The 23,514-nt window shown below is 51.5% G+C and overlaps 8 protein-coding genes and 1 non-coding gene across 9 annotated transcripts; 3 read left to right on the top strand and 6 right to left on the bottom strand.

Annotated features, from left to right (window-relative positions):
• Positions 1 to 1,248: 1,248 nt before the first annotated feature.
• Positions 1,249 to 1,813, top strand: COL26b_009300 (uncharacterized protein; the record flags this gene model as incomplete). Its single annotated transcript, XM_053182031.1, has 2 exons — positions 1,249 to 1,564; positions 1,644 to 1,813. 2 exons carry the CDS (start codon positions 1,249 to 1,251, stop codon positions 1,811 to 1,813), a joined length of 486 nt encoding a protein of 161 aa, XP_053034038.1.
• Positions 1,814 to 4,397: 2,584 nt separating this feature from the next.
• Positions 4,398 to 6,178, top strand: COL26b_009299 (uncharacterized protein; the record flags this gene model as incomplete). The annotated part of the gene is made up of 2 exons (XM_053182030.1): positions 4,398 to 5,608; positions 5,668 to 6,178. 2 exons carry the CDS (start codon positions 4,398 to 4,400, stop codon positions 6,176 to 6,178), a joined length of 1,722 nt encoding a protein of 573 aa, XP_053034037.1.
• A 353-nt stretch (positions 6,179 to 6,531) lies between these two features.
• On the bottom strand, positions 6,532 to 8,531 carry COL26b_009298 (uncharacterized protein; the record flags this gene model as incomplete). Its single annotated transcript, XM_053182029.1, has 5 exons — positions 6,532 to 6,564; positions 6,620 to 7,779; positions 7,829 to 7,958; positions 8,009 to 8,274; positions 8,333 to 8,531. The coding sequence occupies 5 exons, from the start codon at positions 8,529 to 8,531 to the stop codon at positions 6,532 to 6,534; spliced, it is 1,788 nt and encodes a 595-aa protein (XP_053034036.1).
• A 2,082-nt stretch (positions 8,532 to 10,613) lies between these two features.
• COL26b_009297 (uncharacterized protein) lies at positions 10,614 to 11,148 on the bottom strand (the record flags this gene model as incomplete). Its single annotated transcript, XM_053182028.1, has 2 exons — positions 10,614 to 10,645; positions 10,704 to 11,148. The coding sequence occupies 2 exons, from the start codon at positions 11,146 to 11,148 to the stop codon at positions 10,614 to 10,616; spliced, it is 477 nt and encodes a 158-aa protein (XP_053034035.1).
• A 2,066-nt stretch (positions 11,149 to 13,214) lies between these two features.
• Positions 13,215 to 15,142, bottom strand: COL26b_009296 (uncharacterized protein; the record flags this gene model as incomplete). The annotated part of the gene is made up of 4 exons (XM_053182027.1): positions 13,215 to 13,993; positions 14,053 to 14,752; positions 14,845 to 14,937; positions 15,008 to 15,142. The coding sequence occupies 4 exons, from the start codon at positions 15,140 to 15,142 to the stop codon at positions 13,215 to 13,217; spliced, it is 1,707 nt and encodes a 568-aa protein (XP_053034034.1).
• Positions 15,143 to 16,381: 1,239 nt separating this feature from the next.
• On the bottom strand, positions 16,382 to 18,030 carry COL26b_009295 (uncharacterized protein; the record flags this gene model as incomplete). The annotated part of the gene is made up of 2 exons (XM_053182026.1): positions 16,382 to 17,638; positions 17,701 to 18,030. The coding sequence occupies 2 exons, from the start codon at positions 18,028 to 18,030 to the stop codon at positions 16,382 to 16,384; spliced, it is 1,587 nt and encodes a 528-aa protein (XP_053034033.1).
• A 611-nt stretch (positions 18,031 to 18,641) lies between these two features.
• Positions 18,642 to 18,723, top strand: COL26b_009294. The gene has a single exon. It is a non-coding gene; the product is annotated as a tRNA-Ser (tRNA).
• Positions 18,724 to 18,900: 177 nt separating this feature from the next.
• COL26b_009293 (uncharacterized protein) lies at positions 18,901 to 20,730 on the bottom strand (the record flags this gene model as incomplete). The annotated part of the gene is made up of 5 exons (XM_053182025.1): positions 18,901 to 18,952; positions 19,010 to 19,239; positions 19,294 to 19,845; positions 19,901 to 20,325; positions 20,379 to 20,730. The coding sequence occupies 5 exons, from the start codon at positions 20,728 to 20,730 to the stop codon at positions 18,901 to 18,903; spliced, it is 1,611 nt and encodes a 536-aa protein (XP_053034032.1).
• A 406-nt stretch (positions 20,731 to 21,136) lies between these two features.
• On the bottom strand, positions 21,137 to 23,015 carry COL26b_009292 (uncharacterized protein; the record flags this gene model as incomplete). Its single annotated transcript, XM_053182024.1, has 6 exons — positions 21,137 to 21,747; positions 21,802 to 21,973; positions 22,027 to 22,202; positions 22,265 to 22,413; positions 22,464 to 22,616; positions 22,672 to 23,015. The coding sequence occupies 6 exons, from the start codon at positions 23,013 to 23,015 to the stop codon at positions 21,137 to 21,139; spliced, it is 1,605 nt and encodes a 534-aa protein (XP_053034031.1).
• Positions 23,016 to 23,514: the final 499 nt, after the last annotated feature.

Raw genomic sequence — 23,514 nt, 5'->3', positions numbered from 1 at the left:
GGGAGGGCACTGCACTGTGCGCAGTCAAGGTAGTAAATCAACGTAATAGCAGAGCGGCGCCAGGCCGGGTCTGTAATTAGTCGGCTCATTTCTCCGTGCCGTATTTGTAACTCCTGTCCGTGATCATGCTTAGGTACGGGTACAGCGTTGGCCCAAAGTGGAACCCCAACATGATGGCCAGGGTCCTAGGAACTTACATGGGTGAAGTTCGTGTTGGTCCAACATGAGCTACAGACCACCGTCAGCGTAGCATTAAGGATCTCGCTCTGCGACTTGGCATGCTTAACCTTGAGTCTTCCAAACAATACAGCTAAGCCAGTTAGCAGTTTATCATAATGCCGTTAAGCATCTATGGCGGCCTCGCGCCTAAAGGAATGTGCAATTACACTAACCTACCTCTAACCTGGGCTACTTATCTAAACTAATGTTAGCTTAGTATATCAGTCTCTATATTGAAAAACGACCCTTTGATTTAGATTTCAACTTAGGAGAATGGAAGCCGTTTGATTTAGATGTATGCAATCCGTACGCTATAGTCAGTTTACAACATAGTTGTAACTTGCGAGACTTAACTCAACAAGGGCGGGGTTGGACGAACACTGCGTCAAGACAGCAGCAGCATCAGATCGAAATAAGATTTTCCCGTCATAGCTATACAGTCGGGCACTCGCCATGCACAGCTGCGGCGTTGAGTCAATATTTCCATTGTTGTTGGCGCAGGCCTCAAATCCATGTCATGGCGGCAGGGGCGAAGCTCTTTCCGTGGAGTTGGCCCGAACGGGCTCGTAGTGTTTCTCTCTGTCTGACTGGCGGCCGGCTGGCCGGTTTGTCTTTTCTTTGACTCTCATTCGGGCCCCGTGGTATTTCGATATCGCACAGCCGGGCGGTCGCCTGAGTCGCCAGAAAGGGCACTTGCGTGAGAACGTGGTACGTCTCGTCTCGTGGCTGTCGAATGGCGCCAGCTCTGTCAATGCATGTAGATGTGTGTGAGCCGGCCCTGGGAGATGAGGAGGGCCCGTCAGAGCGCCGAATCAACCAATCAACCAACATAGAAACAGACCTCGAGATCGAATCGACGACGCAAGCAGACCGAGGTCTCGTTCTCGTTGTGGCAGGCTGCGGCAACAGATATCATGATAAATAGCCGTTAGGTCCCCGGATGAAAGCGTCCAACATCTGTTCCAACCACACACACCATCGACACGAAAAGTTTTCTATAACTACCCAATAACACCACCAGCAGCCACGATGCCTCTCGCCGCTCTTCCGACGCTCTTCCTTTCCATCTTTTCCATAACGGTCCCCGCCGTTGGTCCCATCGTTGACTGCTATGTTCGTCGCGCATGCAAGATCGCCCCTTCGAACGAGCCCTTCTCGACCGAAGACCTCGCAAGCTCCATCATCCCGGGCCTGAACGAGACCGTTCAGATCCGTGCCGCGAGCGAGGGCTTGCTGGAGACGGCCGCTGCCACGGGCTACTGTGGCGTTCCCCAGTACAACTTCGACATGTGTAACACCGACTTGGGCAGAGTCACTATCTACACCTCCATTCCCGGAGCCGGCGGTTCGTACAATCACCTACGTCCCTGATACTCCGAGATACTCTGAATGAATATTCGCTAACTTTCCGCGTGCTCTTCCAGTTGCCCGGTTTGATAACGTGCCTCCCACCTGCATGGTTCTCTCCACCGTTCTTACCGGCGGCTGCGGCGTGGCTCCCCCCTATCCGACCGTTTGCGGCTCGGCCTGCTTGCAGTACTCCGGTCTCAGCGAAGCCCAGTTCAGACAGTTGGGCGATGCCCTCAGGCGTTAAATCTAGTATCTATCACAGGGCGGACAAGGTTATAGTTACAGCTCCCAGGCAGCAAGAGCTACACGCTTGGAGGCGGGGGTTTTCGGTACATATACTTTATACGCTATAGTTAGAGCCTAGAGGGAAGATTTAGGGTCATAGCAGTGTTAAGTCTCTTAGCAGAGTAGTACGCTGGGAACAGACTGTTAAACTTCTTAAGTGTAAATAAGTCGCTGGAGATCAGTGTATAATGAGAAATTGGCTTAATTCCCTGTGCCACCCTTTATCAACTCGTGCCTCGTTTGTAGTCAGAACGAAGCTCTCGACCGTTTCTTAGCAGAACATGACGTATTCCCCGCCATTTATCTTAGACAATCTCATCTCACGCTAATCAACCTCGCCCTATTGATTCCGCCTTTTGGAGTCTCCTTGGAAAAGGTAGAGCTCCTGATATTTAAAGCAACTACGGGAGTTGCGCCGAAAGAGATCTGTTCAGCTGAAGCCGACCCTCCATCAAACTTTCTCAGTGGTATAAATACTCGCCCCTGATCATGGGTGAGAGAGGTTATCTGCCTCTTAATTGTCCGCACCAACTGCATAATGCGTTGTAGATGTTGCTTCATAAGCTATTTGATAGACTTCTGCTATTGGGACTTGAGGCAGGGCTTGTAGTTGGAGCTGTTGATCCTCTTGGGAATATTGCATCAGCGCTTCCCCATGGTTTCAAGCTTCCTAACGCCCGCCGTGTCGTATATGTAATGCAACTGATGCTGGAACGATGTTGAATGCTGGAGATCAAGTGAATTAAGAAAACCTACCGCAGCTTATGAATCCAAACTACTTAGCTATTTAAAAACCTGGAAGGGGACGATTCCATTGGAGGCCAGTGACGCCAATCATTGTACCGAAGTAGTGAGAATGATATCAGCAGAGATCATTTGTTCTACAGCTCATGTCGGAACGGAGTCCACTGATACATTCATTCCATTCACCTGACGTTGACGAGGTCTTTTTCGTGCCTGTCATGATAGTGGAGGAGGCAGTACACTATATGTACTCTTCCGTTGCTCTTCTCCTCCACAAAACAACGACTTTGGAGCCCCCGTCGGTAATTTATACAACCCAAGACTAGATTGACACTCTGCAAGGCAGCAGATAGTCGTGCTTCTCCTTTGTACAAGGCAACAGCAATGTCCCAACGCTCTCTCTCAACAGCGTCCTCAAAAATGGTCGTGAGCTGGCGATTCGCTTCAAACTGTGCTCGCATATCGCTAGGTATAATGAACCTAGGCTTTTCCAGCTTCTCTCCATAGATAAAATCGTCAATCAACCTTCTTCTGCTTACTGAACTCATGTCCGTAAATGACAATGCGCTTCGGACAATTTCGTAATCCAACTCATCGTATTTCGCCCACTTGACGGATTTTGGTGCCAGCAACATGTCTACTGAAAGAAAATCTTGCGCTTTTGAAGCAAGCAAGAGGCTGTGTCTCATCAGAGTACCAATCAGATTCGTGTCCTGACACCTTGAGATCGCGGCGCTTATGGTCTCCCACCATTCTTCACCTCGCTCAATGCTGAGATTCAGAAGTGTCTTTTCATGCAACGTCTAGTCCCACACGTGGATCAAGTCAGCAAAGAAATCGGATATGTTCTTGCGAAGATCGTCGTCAAGTTCGCGGTCCCAGATTCGTGCGGAAAACTGCATCTGCTCGTGCTGTACTGGTGTACGCCAACCCTTGCACAGTATTGTGCACATCTTGATCTACGCCAAATACGTGGGGTTCATTTGGCTTGAAGGTCTGAGGATAATCTGGTATGCGCGCGCGTCTAGGGAAGTTCCTGCTGTGAACTGGATGATTCCGGCGCAGAGTCGGACGGCGATGGAAGGCGGAGTGGGCGAGGGCAAATACAAGGGATCGACGCTGGAAGATGAAGTAGGGACGGAACAATTAGGGTTGGTTCCATTGATAAGGAGGATGATGACGAAAGAAAGTATGGGACAGTTATGCGACCAGCGTGCTTCTTCTCAAGCCAGAAACAGGGCATTGATTGGTAACATGTTCAAGTAAACTCTAATTGAAAAGTTAGCAGGTCCTGGGTGAAATACTCACGATTCTCAACAGACAAAGAGCTAGTGAGCATCGTTTAAGAAATTTCTAGTTCGCTTTCAATGAACAAGGACATGTTTAGAGCATCTGAGTTCTAGAGTTAGGTACACAGGGCGATGTTTCGACCTGAGGCGCCTGGATAGAACGCCTTAACAGGATATTGGTCTGCTCTAACGTAGACACTAGACGTCCATTCGCAATTTAGGATGAATTATGGGACCAAACCACAAGAAATTCTATTTGAATCCATGAGTAAAGCGTAGCCAAGTATATAAACAGTATTCTCTCTATCGGCTTTTTTGATCGAGATACTGGCAATCCAGGGTGTCTTGGGACGTAAGACAGATGATAGTGAGAGTGGAGCCCGTGCTGTGGCCCAAGCTTTTCTCGAACCCCGCACCAATCAACTGGGCTCCGTATTTTTAGTCACAAAAACAAACGCGACCTCCATCGACCGCCCACCATCATTGGCTTCCCCATCACCAGCTGGCGGCATGGCGTTCTGGAAGTTTGGAGCTTGCTTTCTCCTGGGCGCGGCCCGGGCCGTTGACGGACTGCGTCCGCAGCATGTCGCGAACCAAGAGGGCTGGAATACCCTGCAGCAGCAATTGAGCTTGAAGTCGCAGTCCGCCTCTGTCGCGGCTATCGCGGACTACCCGGAGTACAACCTGTCCGTACCTATTGATCACTTCCACAACGATTCGCGGTACGAGCCTCACTCGGACGACTCCTTCAACCTCCGCTACTGGTTTGATGCGAAGCACTACCGCAAGGGAGGCCCGGTCATCATCCTCGCGGCCGGAGAGACTGATGCTAGGGAGCGTCTCCCGTTCCTCGACCACGGTATCCTGTCCATCCTCGCCAAGGCCACCGGAGGCGTCGGAGTCGTCTTGGAGCACCGATACTATGGCAAGAGCTTCCCTGTTCCCGACCTTACCACGGAGAACCTCCGCTTCCTGAGTACCGACCAGGCTCTCGCCGATACGGCGTACTTTGCCAAGCACATCAGCTTCCCCGGCCACGAGGACTTGAACCTGACTGCGCCCGGCACTCCGTACATCGCCTACGGAGGCTCATATGCTGGCGCTTTCGCCGCATTTCTCCGCAAGCTCTACCCCGAGGTCTTCTGGGGCGGCATCTCTTCGTCCGGCGTCACGGCCGCTATCATCGACTACTGGGAGTACTTTGAAGGCGCCCGCCTGTTCGCGCCTGGAGAATGCGCTGAAACAACCCAAAAGCTTACTCAGGTCGTCGACAATATCCTCCTTGGCAACGGGAAGAAGGTCAACTCTGACGACGTCGCTCAACTGAAGGAGCTCTTTGGCCTCAAGCCTCTTGAAGATGCCGACTTTGCCAACACCCTGAGCTTCGGCATTACCGGCTTGCAGTCGACGAACTGGGACCCTGCCCTTGACGATGCTTCGTTCGGAAAGTACTGTGCGACGGTCTCTTCCGACAGTGTGATCTTTGGCAGCACCCGCCATCTCAAGTCATCAGTTGAGAAGCTGCTTGAAATCAGCGGCGCTGACAAGAAGCTGACGAATCGCTTGCTCAACTACGTTGGTTATGTCAAGGACTACGTCAAGCAGGGTTGCCCCGATGGTGACCTGCTGAGGTGCTTTTCTAGCAGAAACGAGGCCAACTATAACAACACCTCAATCCGCCAGGGCGCGGGCCGAAGCTGGACCTATCAAGTTTGCACCGAGTAAGTTGAATGTCTCCTCTTGGAAACTCCTGAGTCCTACCTGCTGACAAGTATGACAGATGGGGCTACTTCCAAACCGGTTCTGGCGTGCCGAAGGACCAGCTCCCACTCATCTCTCGCGCTATCGATGTCGAATACAGCTCTCAGTATTGCCGCAGGGCTTTCAACATCACTAAGGATCCCGACGTTGAGGCGATCAACAAGCACGGCGGCTTCAACTTCAGCTATCCCCGTGTTGCCATCGTTGACGGAGAGGCTGACCCTTGGAGAGCTGCCACGCCTCACAAGATCGGACTCGACCGCAAGTCGACGACCAGCGAGCCTTTCCTTTTGATCCCCCTTGGCGTTCATCACTGGGATGAGAACAGTGTCAAGGATGACGATGTCACTCCTGACTTCCCGCCTACCTCCATCAAGGAGGTTCACGCCCAGGAAGTCAAGTTTGTGGAGGCTTGGATGAAGGAGTGGGAGAAGGCGCACAGCAATGGCGCCCAAGAGAGTACGCGTCAAGGAGCCAATCATATTAGTGGCATGCTGACGAGGACAGGCATGGTTTCTGAGGAGCTTTAGAGTGCTGTTACAGAATAGACATTCAGGTCGCTGGCTGCCACTGCCTCTGGCAGATTTGCACATAACCTACCGCATGTGTTATTTTTCGGTACCTACGTTACCCCCAGAGTAGACATACAAGTAAACTTGCTAGCCTGCTTCGGGATATGATGTGTGGAGAGGTGATGAGCATGTTGCTGGTGACATCTTCTACAGGCGACGCTTATTCTTCGTGGGTCACTAACAAAGCCAGGAGTTGAAAAAGAGTGTTGTATCAACCACGCACTTGCACGTAAATGAGTTACATGTTACTAATGAAGCCAAAGTCCGCAGCTTCCAAATCAACGTCACATTCCTTATTTGAGATGTATGCCCTACTGAGTCTGGGCCTTGATCATGTCGGCAGCCTGGCATGATGTCAGTGACTTTCAACAAGTCTCTTATATCTCGGAAACCGCTCACCTTTTCGGCCACAGCATACACTGTCATGGACGTCGTCGCACCGACAGTGGTAGGCATCATGGAAGCATCAATGACCCTGAGCTTCTTGACACCATACACCAACAAGTTCTCATCGAGCACACCACCCCACTCACGAGGCATTTTGGCAGTGGTCCCTACAGGATGGTACACGGACGGGATGATCTGACCCCTGGCCCAGCTGACAAGCTGAGCATCCGTCGAGACACCAGTTCCGGGCGACAACTCGCGGGCTTGATACTGCGCAAGGTCCCCAGTCGTCATGAACCGGCGCATGAACTTGATGATCTCCGCCATGACGTCTAGATCGATCGAGTTAGTCGCCGCGCGGTAGTCGACAATCATCTCGCTCTCGGGCTGGGCTGTATTGAGAAGGATAGTGCCGCGAGACATGGGGTGGAGGTTCTGCACGGAGCCACCGGGCCCGTACATCATCATCTCGGAGAAGACAGTGTTCTTGGAGCGCATGAGCCGGCCGTATACCTTCTGCTGCTGCTTGTACCCTTCGACTTGCTCGGAGGTGTAGGCGGACGGCAGATGGGACTTGGGATCCTGGGCCTCGTATGTCCTGGCAAGTGTCTCGTACCGATCGGGACTGACGACGGGCAAGCCGGTCATGGAAGCAAGAGACGGCGGGCCACCACCGCCCCAGCCTCCGCCACCGGAGTTGGGAGGCTGAACACCCCATTGGTATGAGATGCTGGGGATATAGCTATGGTCCTGGAAGTTGGACCCGACGCCCGGGAGGTCGACCTTCACAGCAATTCGGGCTTGTTCAAGGTGTGCGCGGGGACCGATGCCGCTGAGCATGAGGACCTGCGGGGTATGGACAGAGCCGGCAGCGAGAATGACCTCACGGCGAGCCTTGACCTGCACAGGGGCGGCACCGGTGTTGTTGCGTGAGACGAACTGGACGCCGGTAGCGGTGTCGCCGTCGAAGAGAATGCGGTTGACCTTTGCGCCGACGATCATCTCGTAGTTGGCGCGGTTGAGGCCGTCCCAGTGGCCGGTGCGGGCGTAGGAGCGCTGGAACTGGACGGGATCCTGGGACATTGGGTACCAGTAGAGTCCCGCCTCGCCGGCACCGCTGTCGACGGGAATGGTCATGCCGGGCATCTTGGCCATGGCGTTGTACAAGGTCTCTGCGAAAGGGTTAGAATCACAAGCAGTCATGAAAGAGGGTCTACGAACTCATGATAGAGGTGAGAGGCCCCTTCCCGAAGGCAGCATAGATCTTGGAGGTTGTGCCCCAGTAGCTCATGTCATATTTGATGTTGTATTCTTGTGCTTGGGCAGCATCGGGAGGCGCGAGGGTGATGCCCTGAATGTCGTCAGCCATCGCTTAAAGATAATGTCAAGTGGGATGCTTACCTTCTTGAAGTAAGGTAGAAGATTGTCCCAATCCCAAGTAGATCCAGATCCACCGAGCTCTTTCCAGGCATTGTACTCGTCCTTGGTGCCCCTCAAGAAGACCTGGCCGTTGACACTAGAGCTGCCGCCGACCACACATCCGATACCCACAGAGAAGCTTCGGCCGTTCAGGTTGGGGCACGGCTGAGAGGTGATGTTGAACATGCGTCTGGGGTTCATGCCGGTCTGGCTGTCGTAGTAGCCATATTCGACCACCAGAACAGTATCTGCCCCTATTGTCAGACACGCACTGTACGGGAGGATCATGCAATGCCTTTCACTTACACTTTCCATCTTCGGTAAGTCTGTCTCCGACTGTCAAGCCCGAGGTCCCTCCGCCAACGATGACATAGTCATACTCAGAAGCGATCTGCTCGGCGCGGGTGAGAATGTTGACATGCTCGGGGTATTGTGTGGGCCAGGCGTATGCCAGCTGCGAAGCAGCAGCCAGGCATGACAGAACCAAACCCTTCACAGAAGGCATCGTGGCGTAACTTGACGAGACTAGCGAAGCTCAATGGAGACTAAAGTTCGAAGGAAAGCTTCAAGCCGTCCGGGCACTTCAACTGAACACAGCTTCCCGACTTCACCTGATCATTAAATATCTTCTCATGGGTAGGTAGTCCCACCGAGAGAAGGTGATCTGCACAGGGGCTTGGCATTCGGAAGAAGCCTATTTCGTCTACCACTTCAGCCTCTTCCCTTGGGCCATAGCCGCATAGTAGATGCGCTCGGCACATGAATAACATCAACCATGTCAGCCCCCATTCGTCAAAAAATCACGATTCATCTCCCTTCTTACAGGCTCAACTCGACTCCATGCGGGGAACGACCCGGCATTCAACGCTCAATTTGCATGAGCCGCAGAAACCACGCGAGCGAGTGCGGGGTGATGCGCCGCTTTGGGGTTTGACAGCAGAGGTTGATTCTTCATTGGGTCAGTGAAGTGTCACGTTGCAGCCAAGAGCGTACATGTCTCGACCAATTCGTATTACCCCTAATATGAATGGGGGATTGAGCCGGAGTGGTGCACACTTTGTATGGGCTGGGCATTCATCTCTGCTTACGGCATTTGGAGCTGTCCTTTAGCCGGACTGTTTGCGTCTCTTGATCAGATGTTCACTTCAAGGCGTATTGATTTGATCGCACGGTATTCATGGCAGGACCATGTCATGGGTATTCGTGATCTAGACAACTTAATATCAAACCCCGCTCTAGTCTAGCCTCTTAGCCCATGGAGCCACGGAAATGCCATGCCTGCATGCGTTTCTCATTAGAGAGAGCCCCGATTACTCGCAATCCGCGCTTCGCACATTGCTTGTCTTATTAGGTGGAATAATAATTTGGCATTTCCCGTTAACGCAGGTGCCGGAGTTCAAGATTTGGTTGAGGTTCGTCTTGCACGCCTTGCCGTCCTTTGCTGCAGAGGCTGTACCTCCAGCCCTTCTGGCATCGATCGGGCTTTCTATGGCAAGGTGTCAGTGAATCGTTTCAATCGAGGTTTATGGGAAACTTACTGCCAGCAAAAGCTCCGCAAGCCAAAGCGGCGACAAGAACAGTAATGCTGAGCTGCATGATTCGGACTGTTTGAAAAGATGGGAAAGTAAATAAATGGAATCAGGTCGTCTGCGCAGCAGGAATCGTAGAACTCGGAGGATGAAAATTAAATTCTCTTTTAATTAGTTATTCAATTCTGAAGTGGTAAACTGTCCACCTTTATAGGCCTCACAGACGCCCTTAGTCTTGGCGTAGCCTGACGTGGCTATCATAAGACCTTGTTTGAATAGTGCATGTATTCTAGAAAGACCACAGTCATACAAAAGCAAGATAATTTTACAAGCGAACTTTCCCCCTAGTTTGAAATGGTTTCAGTTGAAGATCCTGTCTGGGATTCGTATGACTGTGGGATGCCGATGCCTGCATCCCCGTTTTGGGCCTTGTGAACTTTCTCTGAATGCTTCCAACCATTCATAACCATACGGCAAAGCCGAAATCTGAAGAACGGAATGGCGATAAATGAATCATGCGCCTAGAGAATGGCATGTTCGTCTTTACTCCCTTTCTTTTCCGCCAAAGAACCTTTTGACCATTGCCCCGTAGTTCGTCGAGTATACATCAAACTCGAACTCGTCGAAATGATCGTTCAATAGATTTGCATAAAGAGGTCGAATGAATAGCAAATTCTTGAAGACAGTCCTGGAGTCCTCAGTTTCGTTCACGCCCCGTGCAAATGGCCACGGTTCCTCCTCTAGCCAGACATCTAGCTCCGTGTCCATGTCCGTATCCATGAATGACGAGGATTGCTGCTGAAAAGACGGATCAAGAGGCATAGACAGCGGTCGAATTTCGGGATGAAGACGCCATAATTCGATGAATTTCTTCCATTGAAGGGGAGGAGTTCGGTCCGGCCGCTCAACGTCGAGCCATGGCGATCGTGAGCCAGCTTCGACCCGCATCTCTTTCCATTGCGGGGGTGTTTTCGGCGCCTCGCGTATGAGGTAACGTATCTGAAAACAGAGAGAATCTAAGACCGTTGCTCTTGTCGGATCGCATGGTCTTCGTAGGATCAGATGTCGGAGAGAGAGGAAGCTCTGACTTCTGTGCCAAAGCATCATTGCGATGTGGTGTATCTCCTCGGTGGAGTTATCGAATTTACCTAGACGCACGATCGTGTCGTCGATCACGAGGTTTTGTACTTTGGCAACCCACTCGAGGTCTGGCAAGACCCTGCATCTCTGACGCATGTCATCGTGCCATCTTATGTGAACAAAGTCTAATCTCCAGTTGATATTGACATGCTCAGCTTTCGCAGAGCCTTTCGAGACTTCGATGGCAATCTGTGGGCGTAATATTCTGGCAACATTGCTAGCCAGAGGGTCTATGTCTGTATCGATCGCGGTGTAGTATTTCTTTTTGTAAGGTCTGGGTTTCATGACCCATTCGACGGTATCATCAAACCGGCTGATTCCGCTACCATCGACCAAAAAGTATCTGGGCTCGAGGTAAAATTCCTCCCATATCATGAATTTGAGACAATTGGGAAGCTTCGGGAAGAGCTCGAAGCTGCTCAATGCCGGCTCGGGGTCGTTGCTGGTGGACATGACGCTTGCTGCTGTTCTCGAGTGGCTCCTCGCATGACCATACTTGAAGAAATGCGTGTTACTAAAGCCTTGAGACTGTTCGACTACGAAGTTTTATACATTCTATCACGCACCCTGATATTGAATTATGACTCAAGATGAAGACTCTACCGGCTTGTATGACTCGACCTGCTGCTAAACTTGATTGGCGCGACCCTTTCGAGTTTCCAAACTCTATGGCTAGCGTCAAGCTCATCACATCCGTACGACTTGGAGATTTGATAGATCAAACGAGGGTTTATGTTTTGGTCTCATATATCGTGTTTGGAAAATGTTGCTCTTGGTCCGATGATTGCCCTACCTGCTTGAAATGAAAGCCCGACGTACTAGCTCATCGTAATCGCAGATGAGCTGGCGATCTAGAGGCAAGACCGACAATCCAGGAGAGGGTAAATACAAGAAATGGCCTGTGTGGCGGAGAGAGAACAGTTCTGAAAACATTATTCTGGTGTCTGTGATTTCGTCTCCGGTGATCTTAAAACATGCATGCGGATCCTCTGGCTCCATAAAACGATCCCACTGAACCTCTTCTACTCCTCCGTGCCGTTCAATGTCAAGCCTCGGCGACTGTGAAATAACGCCCACTTTCAAGTCTTTCCACTGAGGTGGTGTCGCCGGTGCCTCACGCAGAAGGTATCGGATCTGGAAACACAGAAGCGGTGTGTCGGAGTCTTGGTTTCGATGCCAAGGAACCCTTTGCAGGGCCAAGTTCCGCAGAGAGCCAAGAAGTCTTTTGCTTTCCCAAAGACAGAAGGCAGTAAGTGTGATCATGTTCCTGAAGAATCCGCGGGAGATGTCCTTTTGAAACAGATCATGATCTAGGACCATATTTTGTATATTGCTAAACCACTCAACCTGTGGTATGAGGTTTCCCGAGCCCTCGGGGACTGCCTTGGTGACATGGACAAAATCAAAATCCCAGCTGATGTTTGCATGTGCCACCTTGGATTTTCCCTTCGCCCTGCGTGTCTTGATTCTGTGTTGTTGATGCTCGTCCACGGTCATGCGTGGTATTGTGATTGTGAATTTTGGGCGAATCCGGCTTGCAACGAAACTAGAAAGCTCATCTATCTGCGTGTCGATCGTCTTGTGGTAGGACGTTTGCGGCCCTTTGGGTCTGAGAGCCCATCCAAGCGGGACCTCGAACTCATCTTCCCGCGACCGGCCCCGGTAGACCGGGTATGTAATGAAATAGCGTGGCTGGCTGTAGAACTCTTTCCATATCATGGACTTGATACAATTTGGGAATTTCGCGAAGAGCTTGAAGTCGGAAAGAGCATGCGCCGTCTCGTTGGCGGCGTTGGGAGGCATGGTGTCTGTCCACCTCCCCAAGGGTGAAGTTGTTCGTGAAGAAACAAATGCACCTTGAAAGAGTGAAATAATCTCGGTCGTTCATTTAAAAAGCTTAACACATCTGGAGGCCGGCCCTGGAACCGTGATGGCTAATGTTGTGACTCAAGATCTGAAATTCGCGGTGGCGTCAAATTTTGTTGTTCAGTTGCTGCGTTTGGACCGGATGCCCAGTAAGGTTACCAGGTAGCAGCCATTCGCGTCTTTTTCGTCCTTCTGGATCAGTGGCACAGAGGCGGTGAACAACGCCGACTGCATGATGCAGATCCTCGGTGTTCCTTGTTTGCTCGGACCGCCTCCCCAGAGTCCTTGCTAGAATGTCGTAATTGAGTGTTCATGGCGACATTGTCGCATTTCGAGTGTCGTCCATATCCGCTTACCTGCTTAAATTACTTAACAGGCCAGCCCTCCTGCATGCCGAGCATACGTCCCGTACACAGCTGATCATGGTTAGCAGACGGATGAAGTTATTGAGCCTACTAGGATTGGGAAGTTAGCCGGTTAGAATCTAGATTTAGGATAGGTCTAAGGTACACAACTACATATGCTCAATGTAACTACGTGACAGTCAGGGCACAGTGGCGAGTCCCTTTTGACCCTAGACTTTTGCTCAGTGCTTAGTTGTCTACAACTCTACATCCGTGTCTGTACTGATCTTAACACAAATCGTGCGACTTTCACAGCTCGTCAGAGCCTCCCCTCCTAGCTCTATCCCCAACTTTATATGTTGCCTCATGCGCTTCAACAATTTCCTTGGCAATCTCAGTCCAGAAACCACACGCCGACTTTGCATTCTGGTCGTCGGGAACATCGAGCGTGAACGCAGAGTACACCAGTTCCGGCGGCCCGACTGTGAGCACATTGGTCAGCTCGTCCCCGCTACCATCTGCCACGGTCCAGGTCGGCGGCTCCCAAAACAGAACCTCTGGCATCATAAGTGTATTCGGGTTTCCACCCGAAAGCGCAAATGACGCGAAGTAGGTCTGGTATGCCTCGGCTAGGTCGCTATCGACAAGGAGGAAAGCATAGGCATCAGCCTCAAGGGTGCTAACATTGTTCTTCTCCAAGATGGCCTTAGCTTCGCTGTAGTAGTTGGAGAACAGGGGCACCAAGTCTGATGCGTGGCGGGCTAACGAGGCAGTCGGGAACCCGTATCGCATCATGTGCGATATGCTTGGGTATGCCGAGTACAGGTCACGGGTGTTGCAGGTGAAGCTGGCGTCGCGGATTACGGTCGCGATGCAGAGTCGATAGTCGCCGTCATAGGGGGCTTCGGTACAGGGGTATTGGGCGGCTATCTTTTGTCGTTGAGATACCAGCTCGGCCCCGGGGAGGAAGACATCGAGGAACTCGGTAAATGTGTCGGCTGAGGTCACAAAAGGCGGTGTGAACGAAGCAGTCTCGTTCAGGACGTGCGAGATGATCGTCGACTGAATCGAGGACTTCCAATATTTACCTGAGGATTCGGTGTCAGCTAACGTTTACCACCTTCAGTTGAGAATGTTGATAACTCACCATTCGCGAACGAAATAGTTGGAATCGTGGTGATCCATTTGTCGTCCACGGCTGGTCCAACAGGAAACAAACCAGTTTGCTTGACAGTGTCAAAAAGCGCCTGGTTCGCCGCTGTTAGGTTCGTAGACTCCTGTAAACAGGTAAGATTGAAGGCAAAGCCACAACCGGCAAGACTAGAGAAGTTCTGGTAGACCTGGTCCAACTTGCCCATCGGGCTATTGTCCCAGGCCCATTCAAACGCTGGGCTCTGAACAGCAAAGGTCTTGAACGTGGGATCGACAGCACCATCTTCGCGAATAAGATGATGGAGAATAGATCCACCACCAGCGGACTCGCCCCAGGCACTGACTTGAGACGCATCGCCGGACACCTTGTTAATATACTTCTGTACCCATTCGAACAGAAGAGCTTGGTCGTACAGTCCGGCGTTTGGCTGAGCATTCTTCTGCATAAAGTCTCCTGATAGCCAGCCATAAGCACCGAGACGATAATTACCAGCGACGAATATAGTCTGGTAGTTGCTCGCAGCGATGATTGACTGGCCGGTGTACAAAGGACCGATCTGGTTCTTGCTGCCGAATGCGAACGCGCCGCCATAGATCCATACGACCACCGGCAAAGGCTTCCGCGGGGGATTGTCAATCACGGTCTTGGGCACGTATAGGTCAAGGAATAGGCAGTCTTCGCCTTGCGGAGTGACCTGGTCATCAGGGTATCGACTGGGCTTTGACCACCTGGTGCGTTACGAAGACCATTTGGGTCAATCTGAATACAGTTGCGTCCGTTGCTGACAGGCTGAATGGCTGTGCTTGTTGACGTCGGGAAGGCTGGGGCGCCGAAACGCGGGGGGTTGGCACCAAAACGGACGTTCTCGAATAGATAAATCTGTGCAAACTGTCAGTAGAGGCTCTGACAATGGACCAAGCGTGTCCTTATCTGTCTGTCTGTTACCTACATCTGGATCATCTGCCATAGGTTGGCCTTCGTACACTCCCCAGGGCAGCTCCAGCGTCGGTGGCACTGTTGCCTCGGCGTGCAGAGCTGGGAGATGGGCAAAGCCCAGGCTGTATAATAGCAACTTTTTAAACATCGTGAGGGCGCAGATCGAGGCAAGACTGGGCCTTTGAGCACAGGTACACAGTATCTGGCGTGGGCATCATATCTGGGTCAAATTCAACTATTTATGGTCTTTGGAGCAGTGCTGATTTTTACAAAGTCGTCTGCAGCTGTCACCGTGTCATTCGCGGTGGCGTTGAGCTGAAATTAAGCGTGGGCAGGGAAACACCCTTCTCGACGGCTCCGAGGCTCGCAACGCGTGCAGGCTGGCATGGCCTCGACGGATATGGTCATGGTTGCCAGATATTCAGCCAGCCAGCCTTTTCCCAAGCCTGAAAACGTGTATATGGACCTACTACTCAACTGCCGATTGTGCCAACCCCGCACCTGTGTCCAGCGGGACGGCACGCAACTAGAGTCAGCGGCTGCAACCGGATGGTCCAGCCAAGCGCCGCCCATGTGGGTTTCAAGTTGGGGGAATCACGAGACATAGATTTATGAAGTCCTTCATCCATGACTAATCAAGCTGGCCATCGGAGAATATTCTCAATTAAGCCTCCGTGGCGTGAAGAATGTGTGGAAGTCGTGCTGTGGTGTAGTGGTCGCTATGTAAACATTGGCATGAGCATGAAGTGTTGCCCCAACGACGTGCAACCATTCATGCCTATCCATTCTTATATGTCGGAACATGAACACCTCAATTTCACGGTCTCTTTCGATTTGCTCTGCTGACAGGGCGGCCCTCGAATTATGGAGGGTTGCCTTCCGGCTTACGCGTTCTTGAAGTCGCCTACGTTCGGGAACAACTTTTAGGTAGTGAACGCCACTGAGGTCTCGAATGATCGATCAAGTGCATAGCACTAAGCTCTTCAGACTGTCGTCTGCTTCTCGCCATGTCGCGTGAGGGGCGAGGGCATTCGTCAAATTTGTAGGGGCTAACTAAAACCCAGCTACGTCGAGATGCTGTATAAGTAATAGTAGCAGCTAGCCGAGAGCAATCCATTCAATGTCGACAGACATCATGTCGTCGCTAAGTTTCCGTGCCATGTCAGCCTATTTGAGCTATGCTGATATTGCCCAAAAAGATCTCGGCAATCACATCATCTCCGCGACATTATTCACCTTTGGCGCACTCTAAGATAACCAAAGAAGGCCTTTGGCCACTTGCCGGAGCGCCTCCAGAAGTAACTCGATGGTGACCAGCAAGATAGTCTACTGAGGTTTTCCTACTGGTTTCCGCTATGTGTTTTATAATTTTGCCGTCTCTTCCCGCTCATCGTTCTAGAAGAAAGTTGACCAAGAAGCTCTCCGGTACCTCATCAGAGTCGCTATCAGAGCTTTCTGTATCTTCCAAGTTTGATACTTCATCAGGGGGCTGTGGAGGCTTTGGTATGACCTTGTAGCCCTGGAACGCACATTCCAGGTTCTCGACTTGGAACGTGTCTATCCAAGTGAGCCCCTTAAAGCCAGTGCAGGTGGCATTGAAGTCGAGGAAACCGTGGCTTTCCACCGGCTCTTCTCCGAGCTTCTCTTTACCCTTCCAGAGAAAATAAAGCCGTCGGCAGCCCTCAAACGTCTGTCGCGAATTCGGCTTGCGCTTCTTGCGCGTTTGCGGACGCCGCGCTTTGCTGCCAAGGGCAGCCGCGGAACGTTTTCTTGACTTGCCTGTTGGCTGCTCAGGTGCAGCATCATCATCGTCCCGTTCGAGCGGTCGTTCTACAATATATGGCTCGATATTTTCCAGAGGCGGGACATCAGAATATTCATCTTCGTCCAGAAATTCTTGCGCCCACCCATTTGAAGCCTTAATCAGAGTATCTTTGGAGAAAGAGAGGAGCATGATACCGCTCACAACGCCAAAGCTCATGCTGGCAGTAAGAAGTCCATCCCTTCCTTCCATCCCCGGATGGTCCTGGATGTTCAAATGAAACACAGCGCCATACATCGCATACTTCATCTGTAGTTGAGGGCACTTGACGACGTATGACCCGATGGCGTCTCCGAGAAGCATTTCCTTCGGCGTAAACTCCAGAATGTCCTCTTCCTTGAGTCTCGCCTCAGCAGCTTCAGCGGATTCTGAGAGGTATTTGCGGTGGTCGTCCATAGCTTGCTGCCATGGCTTCTTTGGAGGAACATACTTAGAAGAACTAGTAGGACCAGACTGAAACTTTGCGTTCTCTGCCAGACCTGTGTTCTTCACTTCCTCCCTGTCCCAGCCAATAACGGCGAAAGGCTTTCCGTTGAGGAGTCCCGGAGCTAGGTAAAGCCCGTCGATCTCCTCTACCATTGAGGGAATCTCAAACATCAGTTGAGGATCGATATCGCGAAGAACAATAGGCTCAGGCGTGACATTTGGATCTGGCTCCCCATCCTTTAAGAAAAAGTGTTCTTTGAAGAGATCGATGTCCCAAGCCGCCTTGATGGTAGGGTCACTAAATTCGAGGAATATTGACTCCTTTTCCCGACGCATCCGCTCGGCATCTTCGAATGCCGAATCGATCACATCTGCACGTTTGGCAAGTTTATCGCACTGCATGGAGTCAGTATCGCTCACGAGTGCCATCAATGCCCCTATCTTCCCGGTTCACTTACTAGGCCCGTCTTTACCATCTCACGGAGGTCGTAGCGCAAGCCGCTAAGTGTCTTCATCTTCATATGCGTGAGTCGCAGATCATAGAACATTGACTGCGCTTTGAACCACTCCTTCTTCTTAAAAAGCTTTCTGGCTTCAGCGACTGTTGATCTCCTCTTGTCGGGATCCTCAATGTCATCGGGGAAACAGAGCTCGCGCAGCCGGGCCCCATCGACGCGGGCGATCCCTTCGAACAACAGGGTACCGTCTACATACTCGAATCCTTCGACGCGACATTGCATCACAAAGTTGCGACGGTACTCGAGCTCGCTTCTCAATTCGGCCGCCATATCCGCATAGTTCTGGGTGTCTCAAGGGAGCTTATGTGCAACAGACTGTCGGCCGATGAAGATGTTGAGCGTTGATGACAAGGGTGTAGCGTCCAGACGCGCTCGCTAACCCCAGATCCAGCTGACGCGAATGCATGTTGGGCTGGGCGTCAGGGGCGGCACGTGACCGTGTCTCAAAGTCTCGCGATGGCTTGCGGAAATTACCTCATCATGAACTTCATATTATCGTTTATCCTCGTAACTTCATATCACATTTTCAACTTTCAAGAATTGTCTTTTGTTGATAGCTTGCACTTGTGGCTTTTCTCATCCAGCATCAGAGCTCGGCCGGCACCCTAACCCACTGTTGTCTATCGCCTCCACACCCCAGTACTTCAATGAGCTGCTATTAACAATATTCAAGACGAGCTTTCATGGAAACGAGTCAAATCAACTTGCCCAATACCTGGAAGCTGGTCGATTCAACAAGAAGAACTGATGCGAAGTCGACAAACAGTGAGGCCGCAAGAAATCGTCAGGCCAGTCACAGGACCCGCATGTCGCTGCCGGCAGTGATGGTCCTGTGGAGGTCGACGATCTGCATACCCACTCATGAGTGGATTACTCAACGCGGCGTTGTGGCAGAGTGGTCTAATGCGCAAGACTAGAAATCTTGTTCCTTCGGGAGCGTCTGTTCGAATCAGGCCAACGTCGATCTTTTGCTTTTTGGACGGCAGAAGTTGTTTTTGCAGTAGCAAACTGCAATGTATCGTGACATTATTTCATAAGCTCATCTATGCTAAAAGACTTCAATCTTTCTGCGAGTGACGCTGGCTTGGTTCCTGCTCATCTCGTTTTGCGACGCTCTAGTTTTAATCCACACGATCCCTTTCACAACAACTTTCCCGAGGGAGAGATTGAGGTAATCTCATCATACAAAAGACTATGGAAAAGCAATTAGCAATCGATTTTTGTTACGAGAATAACGAGGAACACTCACGTTGTGACGAAACTGGCATAATCCTCGCCTGTCACTTGCGGCCTCAAGTACTTGGCAGCGAGCTCAAACTTGTTGTTCGCAGGCGCAGAAGCAGCCAGCTCTTTCGTGAGTTGGTCGAGGGTGCCGAGCACGTAGGTCTTGTCGAGCTTGGTTCCTTCAGCGGTGCTCACGCCGTGCTTGACCCATTGCCACAATTGTGTTCGAGACACTTCGGCGGTAGCAGCGTCCTCCTGCGACATGATTAGCCACCCATCCATGAATCCCTCGAGTACAGAATTACTTACCATCAAGTAGTTGATGGCGCTGCAGCCAACACCGCGCAACCAACCCTCCATGTAAGCCAAGCAAATGTGCAAGTTCTTCTTCACACCGTCATCCGTGATCTTTCCAGGAACAACCGAGTTAAGTAAGTCGTCCCTCGTAACGTTCACCTCCGGCCTGATAAAGATCTGGTTGGCAGTGGGCATGTGCTCGTTGAAGACTTCGCTCGCGATGGACGCAAGCGCGGGGTGCGCAACCCAGGTGCCGTCGTGACCCGCCTTGACTTCGCGAAGCTTGTCCGCGCGGACGCTCTCCATGGCCTTCGCGTTAGCAGCGGGGTCGTCCTTGCGCGGGATGAGGGCAGCCATGCCGCCCATTGCGTGAACGCCGCGACGGTGACAGGTGCTAATCAGGAGCTTGACGTAGGCGTCCATAAAGGGGACGGTCATGGTGACGTCGGCGCGATCGGGGAGGATGAAGCCAGGGCGGTTACGGAAGCGCTTGATGAAGGTGAAGATGTAATCCCATCTACCGCAGTTGAGGCCGGAGCTGTGGTCTCTAAGCTCGTAGATGATCTTGAGAAACAAAGTTAGCAAAAAAGTCGAAAGCCACTCTTGGAGGACGACGAACCTCATCCATCTCAAAAGCCGCACTAATAGTCTCAATCAAAACAGTGGCTCTGATTGTTCCCCGGGGAATGCCAATGTAATCCTGAGCCATGTTGAAAACGTCGTTCCACAACCTCGCCTCGAGATGCGACTCCATTTTCGGCAAGTAAAAGTAAGGACCAGTTCCTCTTGAAATCAGCTCCTTGGCGTTGTGGAAGAAATACAAGCCGAAATCAAAGAGAGCTCCGGACATAGCGTCTCCGTCGACGGTGAAGTGCTTCTCATCCAGATGCCAACCACGCGTTCGGCAAATTAAAGTGGGCAAAGTACGGTCAGTTCTGAGCTTGTACTCTTTCTCGCCCAACTTGAAGTCCACCTGACGACGGATAGCATCGTACAAGTTTGCCTGGCCCTGAACCATGTTGTCCCAGGTAGGTCCGTTTGAGTCTGCGGGCGGTTAGTCACACATCTCAAACGCAAAGTTGTCTCAATTAACACACCTTCAAAATCCGCCATATAAGCCCAAACGTCAGAGTTGAGTGCGTTCACAACCATCTTGCGGTCTGTGGGTCCAGTAATCTCAACTCTGCGATCAACGAGACCAGGCGCTGGCGCAGCGCCCTTCCAGTTGTTGTCATCGCGGATGTGCTTGGTTTCGGGGAGGAAGTCGGGTAACCTGCCCTGGTCGGTCTCGATCTGTCGCTGTTCCCTCAACTTGAGGAGCTTCCTGCGGGTAGGCTCGAAACTGCGGTGGATAATTGCCAGAAACTTGACTGCCTCTTCAGTGAGAATAAGCTTGGTGGCTTCGCTACCAGCGCCAAGGATGGCGACGTTGCCCGTTGATTGAGTCATTGTGCGGAATGAAATTTTGCGATAATTGACCAGTGATCAATAAATGTTTTCTGTCTTTGAAAGGCCTCTAAATGATGTCAGATGCGATGTAGGTTATTCTTAAATATATTTGAAGCCGAATCGCGGTCTCCGATACCTGTTCGGCTCGTACCCGTTGGTGTTTAATTCTCGCACGCTCACCCGAGTGTAGCTCGGCATAGAGCCGAGCTATCTTTCATTGTGTGCGGATGTCATCCGATTGGCCCCACCCAATCTCTCCAGGTCGCCGGCGGTCGAACGGAAACCATCCATCTTGTAGGGCAGGCCAATCACACGTGGCAAATCGAACTTCGGAGGTTTGGAGTAAAGGAATTATCTCGGGAATATGCGGCAATCACTTCAATTAGATTCGGCTGACTGAGACGCATCATGATCCGTATCCACCAGGTGCCATCATCTTCTCCAGCTCGGCCCAGTCCAGCTGATCGACTCCGGTAAGCGGAAGCGTCGGGTCGTTGAAACTGGCGTAGATACCCTCGGCTTCCAAGCTGAACTCCTGCCCCAGACTTCCGTTCAAATCCAGACCGAAAAGCTGGTCGGGGTCATACGACTCGGCCGACTCGGTGCCAAACATCTCGCCATCCCACGACGGTTGCGTCGAAGGGCTCGGGTCGGGCGGCGATAAGACGACTTGCGAGCCCGACCCCTCGCCAGATTGCCCCGGAGTGCCCTGAGCCCCGGATCCTCCCGCGTGGGGTTCCCCGTGGGGTGTTCCAGAATCTTTCATCTGCACGTCACCATCCTTTTCGGGTGGGAAGTACCTCGATCCCCACACATGTGCTTCTAGCTGCTTGATCTCTTTCAGACGATGCGAAGCCGCATTATTACCCGCTGCAGAGAGATACTCGAGGACTTCCACAGCTTGATGTAATTCCTGAGGGGGTGGTTTTTGGCTGTCGTTCTTATGGGCGAACCCTCGCATGATGAGTACGAACGCTGCTGAGAAGGCTGCGTCTAAATCGAAGAATGCGAAAGGAGCTAAACCAAAGTTAGCGTCAAGATGAATTTATAATCGCAGCAATTTGTACTTACCAATCTCGTCTTGCTTCTTCATAGCATACAGAATGCGGATGGTCCTCAATGCTGCCTCGTTGCAAAGCAAACACAGCTGCGAGATTGCGGGTGTGACGATTTGCTTCTGGGTATCTTGCACCTTATCCTTGACTTTCTGAAGTAGTATCGGTCGAATGCAGAGGATGATTGCCTTTGATAAAGTTAGTGATTTGACGATGAGACTTATTTCCATGAGTGTAGTACCGAGAACAGCCTCAAATACAGCGAAGAGCCGGATCTTGTGACCTCAAGCTCCTTGCTCTTGAAGTCGATTGCGATATTTAGTGGAATAGAGCGCCCTGTGTCGTATAATGACTGAAGAACGTTGCGCATCTTCTTAATGAGATCACCCTGCGATAGGCCGCCATTGCTGTACAGTGCTGCAGACTAGTGTTAGTTGACACCTCCTAGCATGTGGGGCTCTTGTAACCGTGAGACTCACAAGTCATGATCTCTGAAGTGGCGCGAGCAATCCGAACGTTGATGTTCAGTGCCTCTGGTGACTCAAATCCGGGCGATGGTCCCGGCAGGTCGAACGTAATTTGGCGGTCATCAACAGATGCTGGCAATCCCAGACCTGCTGATATGCGTCTGCAAAAATGTCAGAATGAATTCCTAACCCCTTTTCTGGGAATGCATACTGGTCAAGCATATATGCAGTCCACCATATCCTTGTACGGTGGGCTCTTTCTGAAGGCAGACATTGCTGCTCGGCAAAAGGCAGGTTGCAGCCCAATGTCAGAGCAAGTCGTACAGCAGTGCCGACCTGCAGCTTGTTAGTCTTCATCCACAGGCTTGGAACGAGGCAGCGATCGTACAAAGAAGTATGAGTCCTTCTTCCTGTCACACCATTGCAGATACGTTGTCGCAAGACATAATATCTCGACTCCCACAATGCCGTACTCGCTGATACTGTGGAGAGGCGGAAACCTCTTCATAGCTTCCGCGAAATAAAACGCTCCTGGCGGGCCATCGTAGATCCTCCTGTCGGCCTCCATCAACTTGCCCATCGCCATCACCAGCAAGTAAAGCGTGAACCATGGCGTCTTCATCTGCTTCGCTCGGGTAGCCTGGTTCTGGAATAATAATGTCAGGTTGTCTGCAAAGGTCCTCTGGTCGATGAAATGTTGGTTGCCGCTCATGTAGTCATTAAACAGTCCCAGTAGACGATTCGACTCTGCCTCCCCCGGCATAATTTGAGGCGGGATGCCTCTGATCAACTCTTCTGTTGAAGTCCATTCTGGTGTGAAAGGTGCGTCTTGCTGCTCATCATGCGTTGTGCGCATCTCTGGTGAGTCTTGTTCTGGGGATCCTGTGTCTCTACCGGAGTTCTCATGGAACAAATTTCGGACGCGCTGCTCGAACAAGGGGCCAGGTGCGCGTTCTATTGAGGCTATTGCAATCGTGTAAGTTCTCTTTAGCATCGACACAAAGGGGAGACTTGTTCTAACAATAACTAGGTGGCGGTGGTACTTCGCCTGTTGGTTCTGTGGGTGCAATGCCCAGAGTGTTCTCCAAAGCCACTGAAACACCGCCCGGGGCTGGGGCCGGTGTTGATGACTTGAGCTCTATGATAAGACAAATGTTAGTCTTCCATTATCCAATCCCCTTCGAAGAGATGAAGCTTGCGCACCTCTTATTTGAGACTCATATCGTGTGACTGTTGCCCTCAATTCTTGGACATATCTAGCG

The sequence above is a fragment of the Colletotrichum chrysophilum genome (genome assembly GCF_026319265.1).
Source record: "Colletotrichum chrysophilum strain AFK26 chromosome Unknown scaffold_88, whole genome shotgun sequence".
NCBI classification, from domain to species: Eukaryota; Fungi; Ascomycota; class Sordariomycetes; order Glomerellales; family Glomerellaceae; genus Colletotrichum; species Colletotrichum chrysophilum.
The sequence above is the reverse complement of the archived record's forward strand: the minus strand, read 5'-3'. Positions and strand labels throughout refer to the sequence as shown.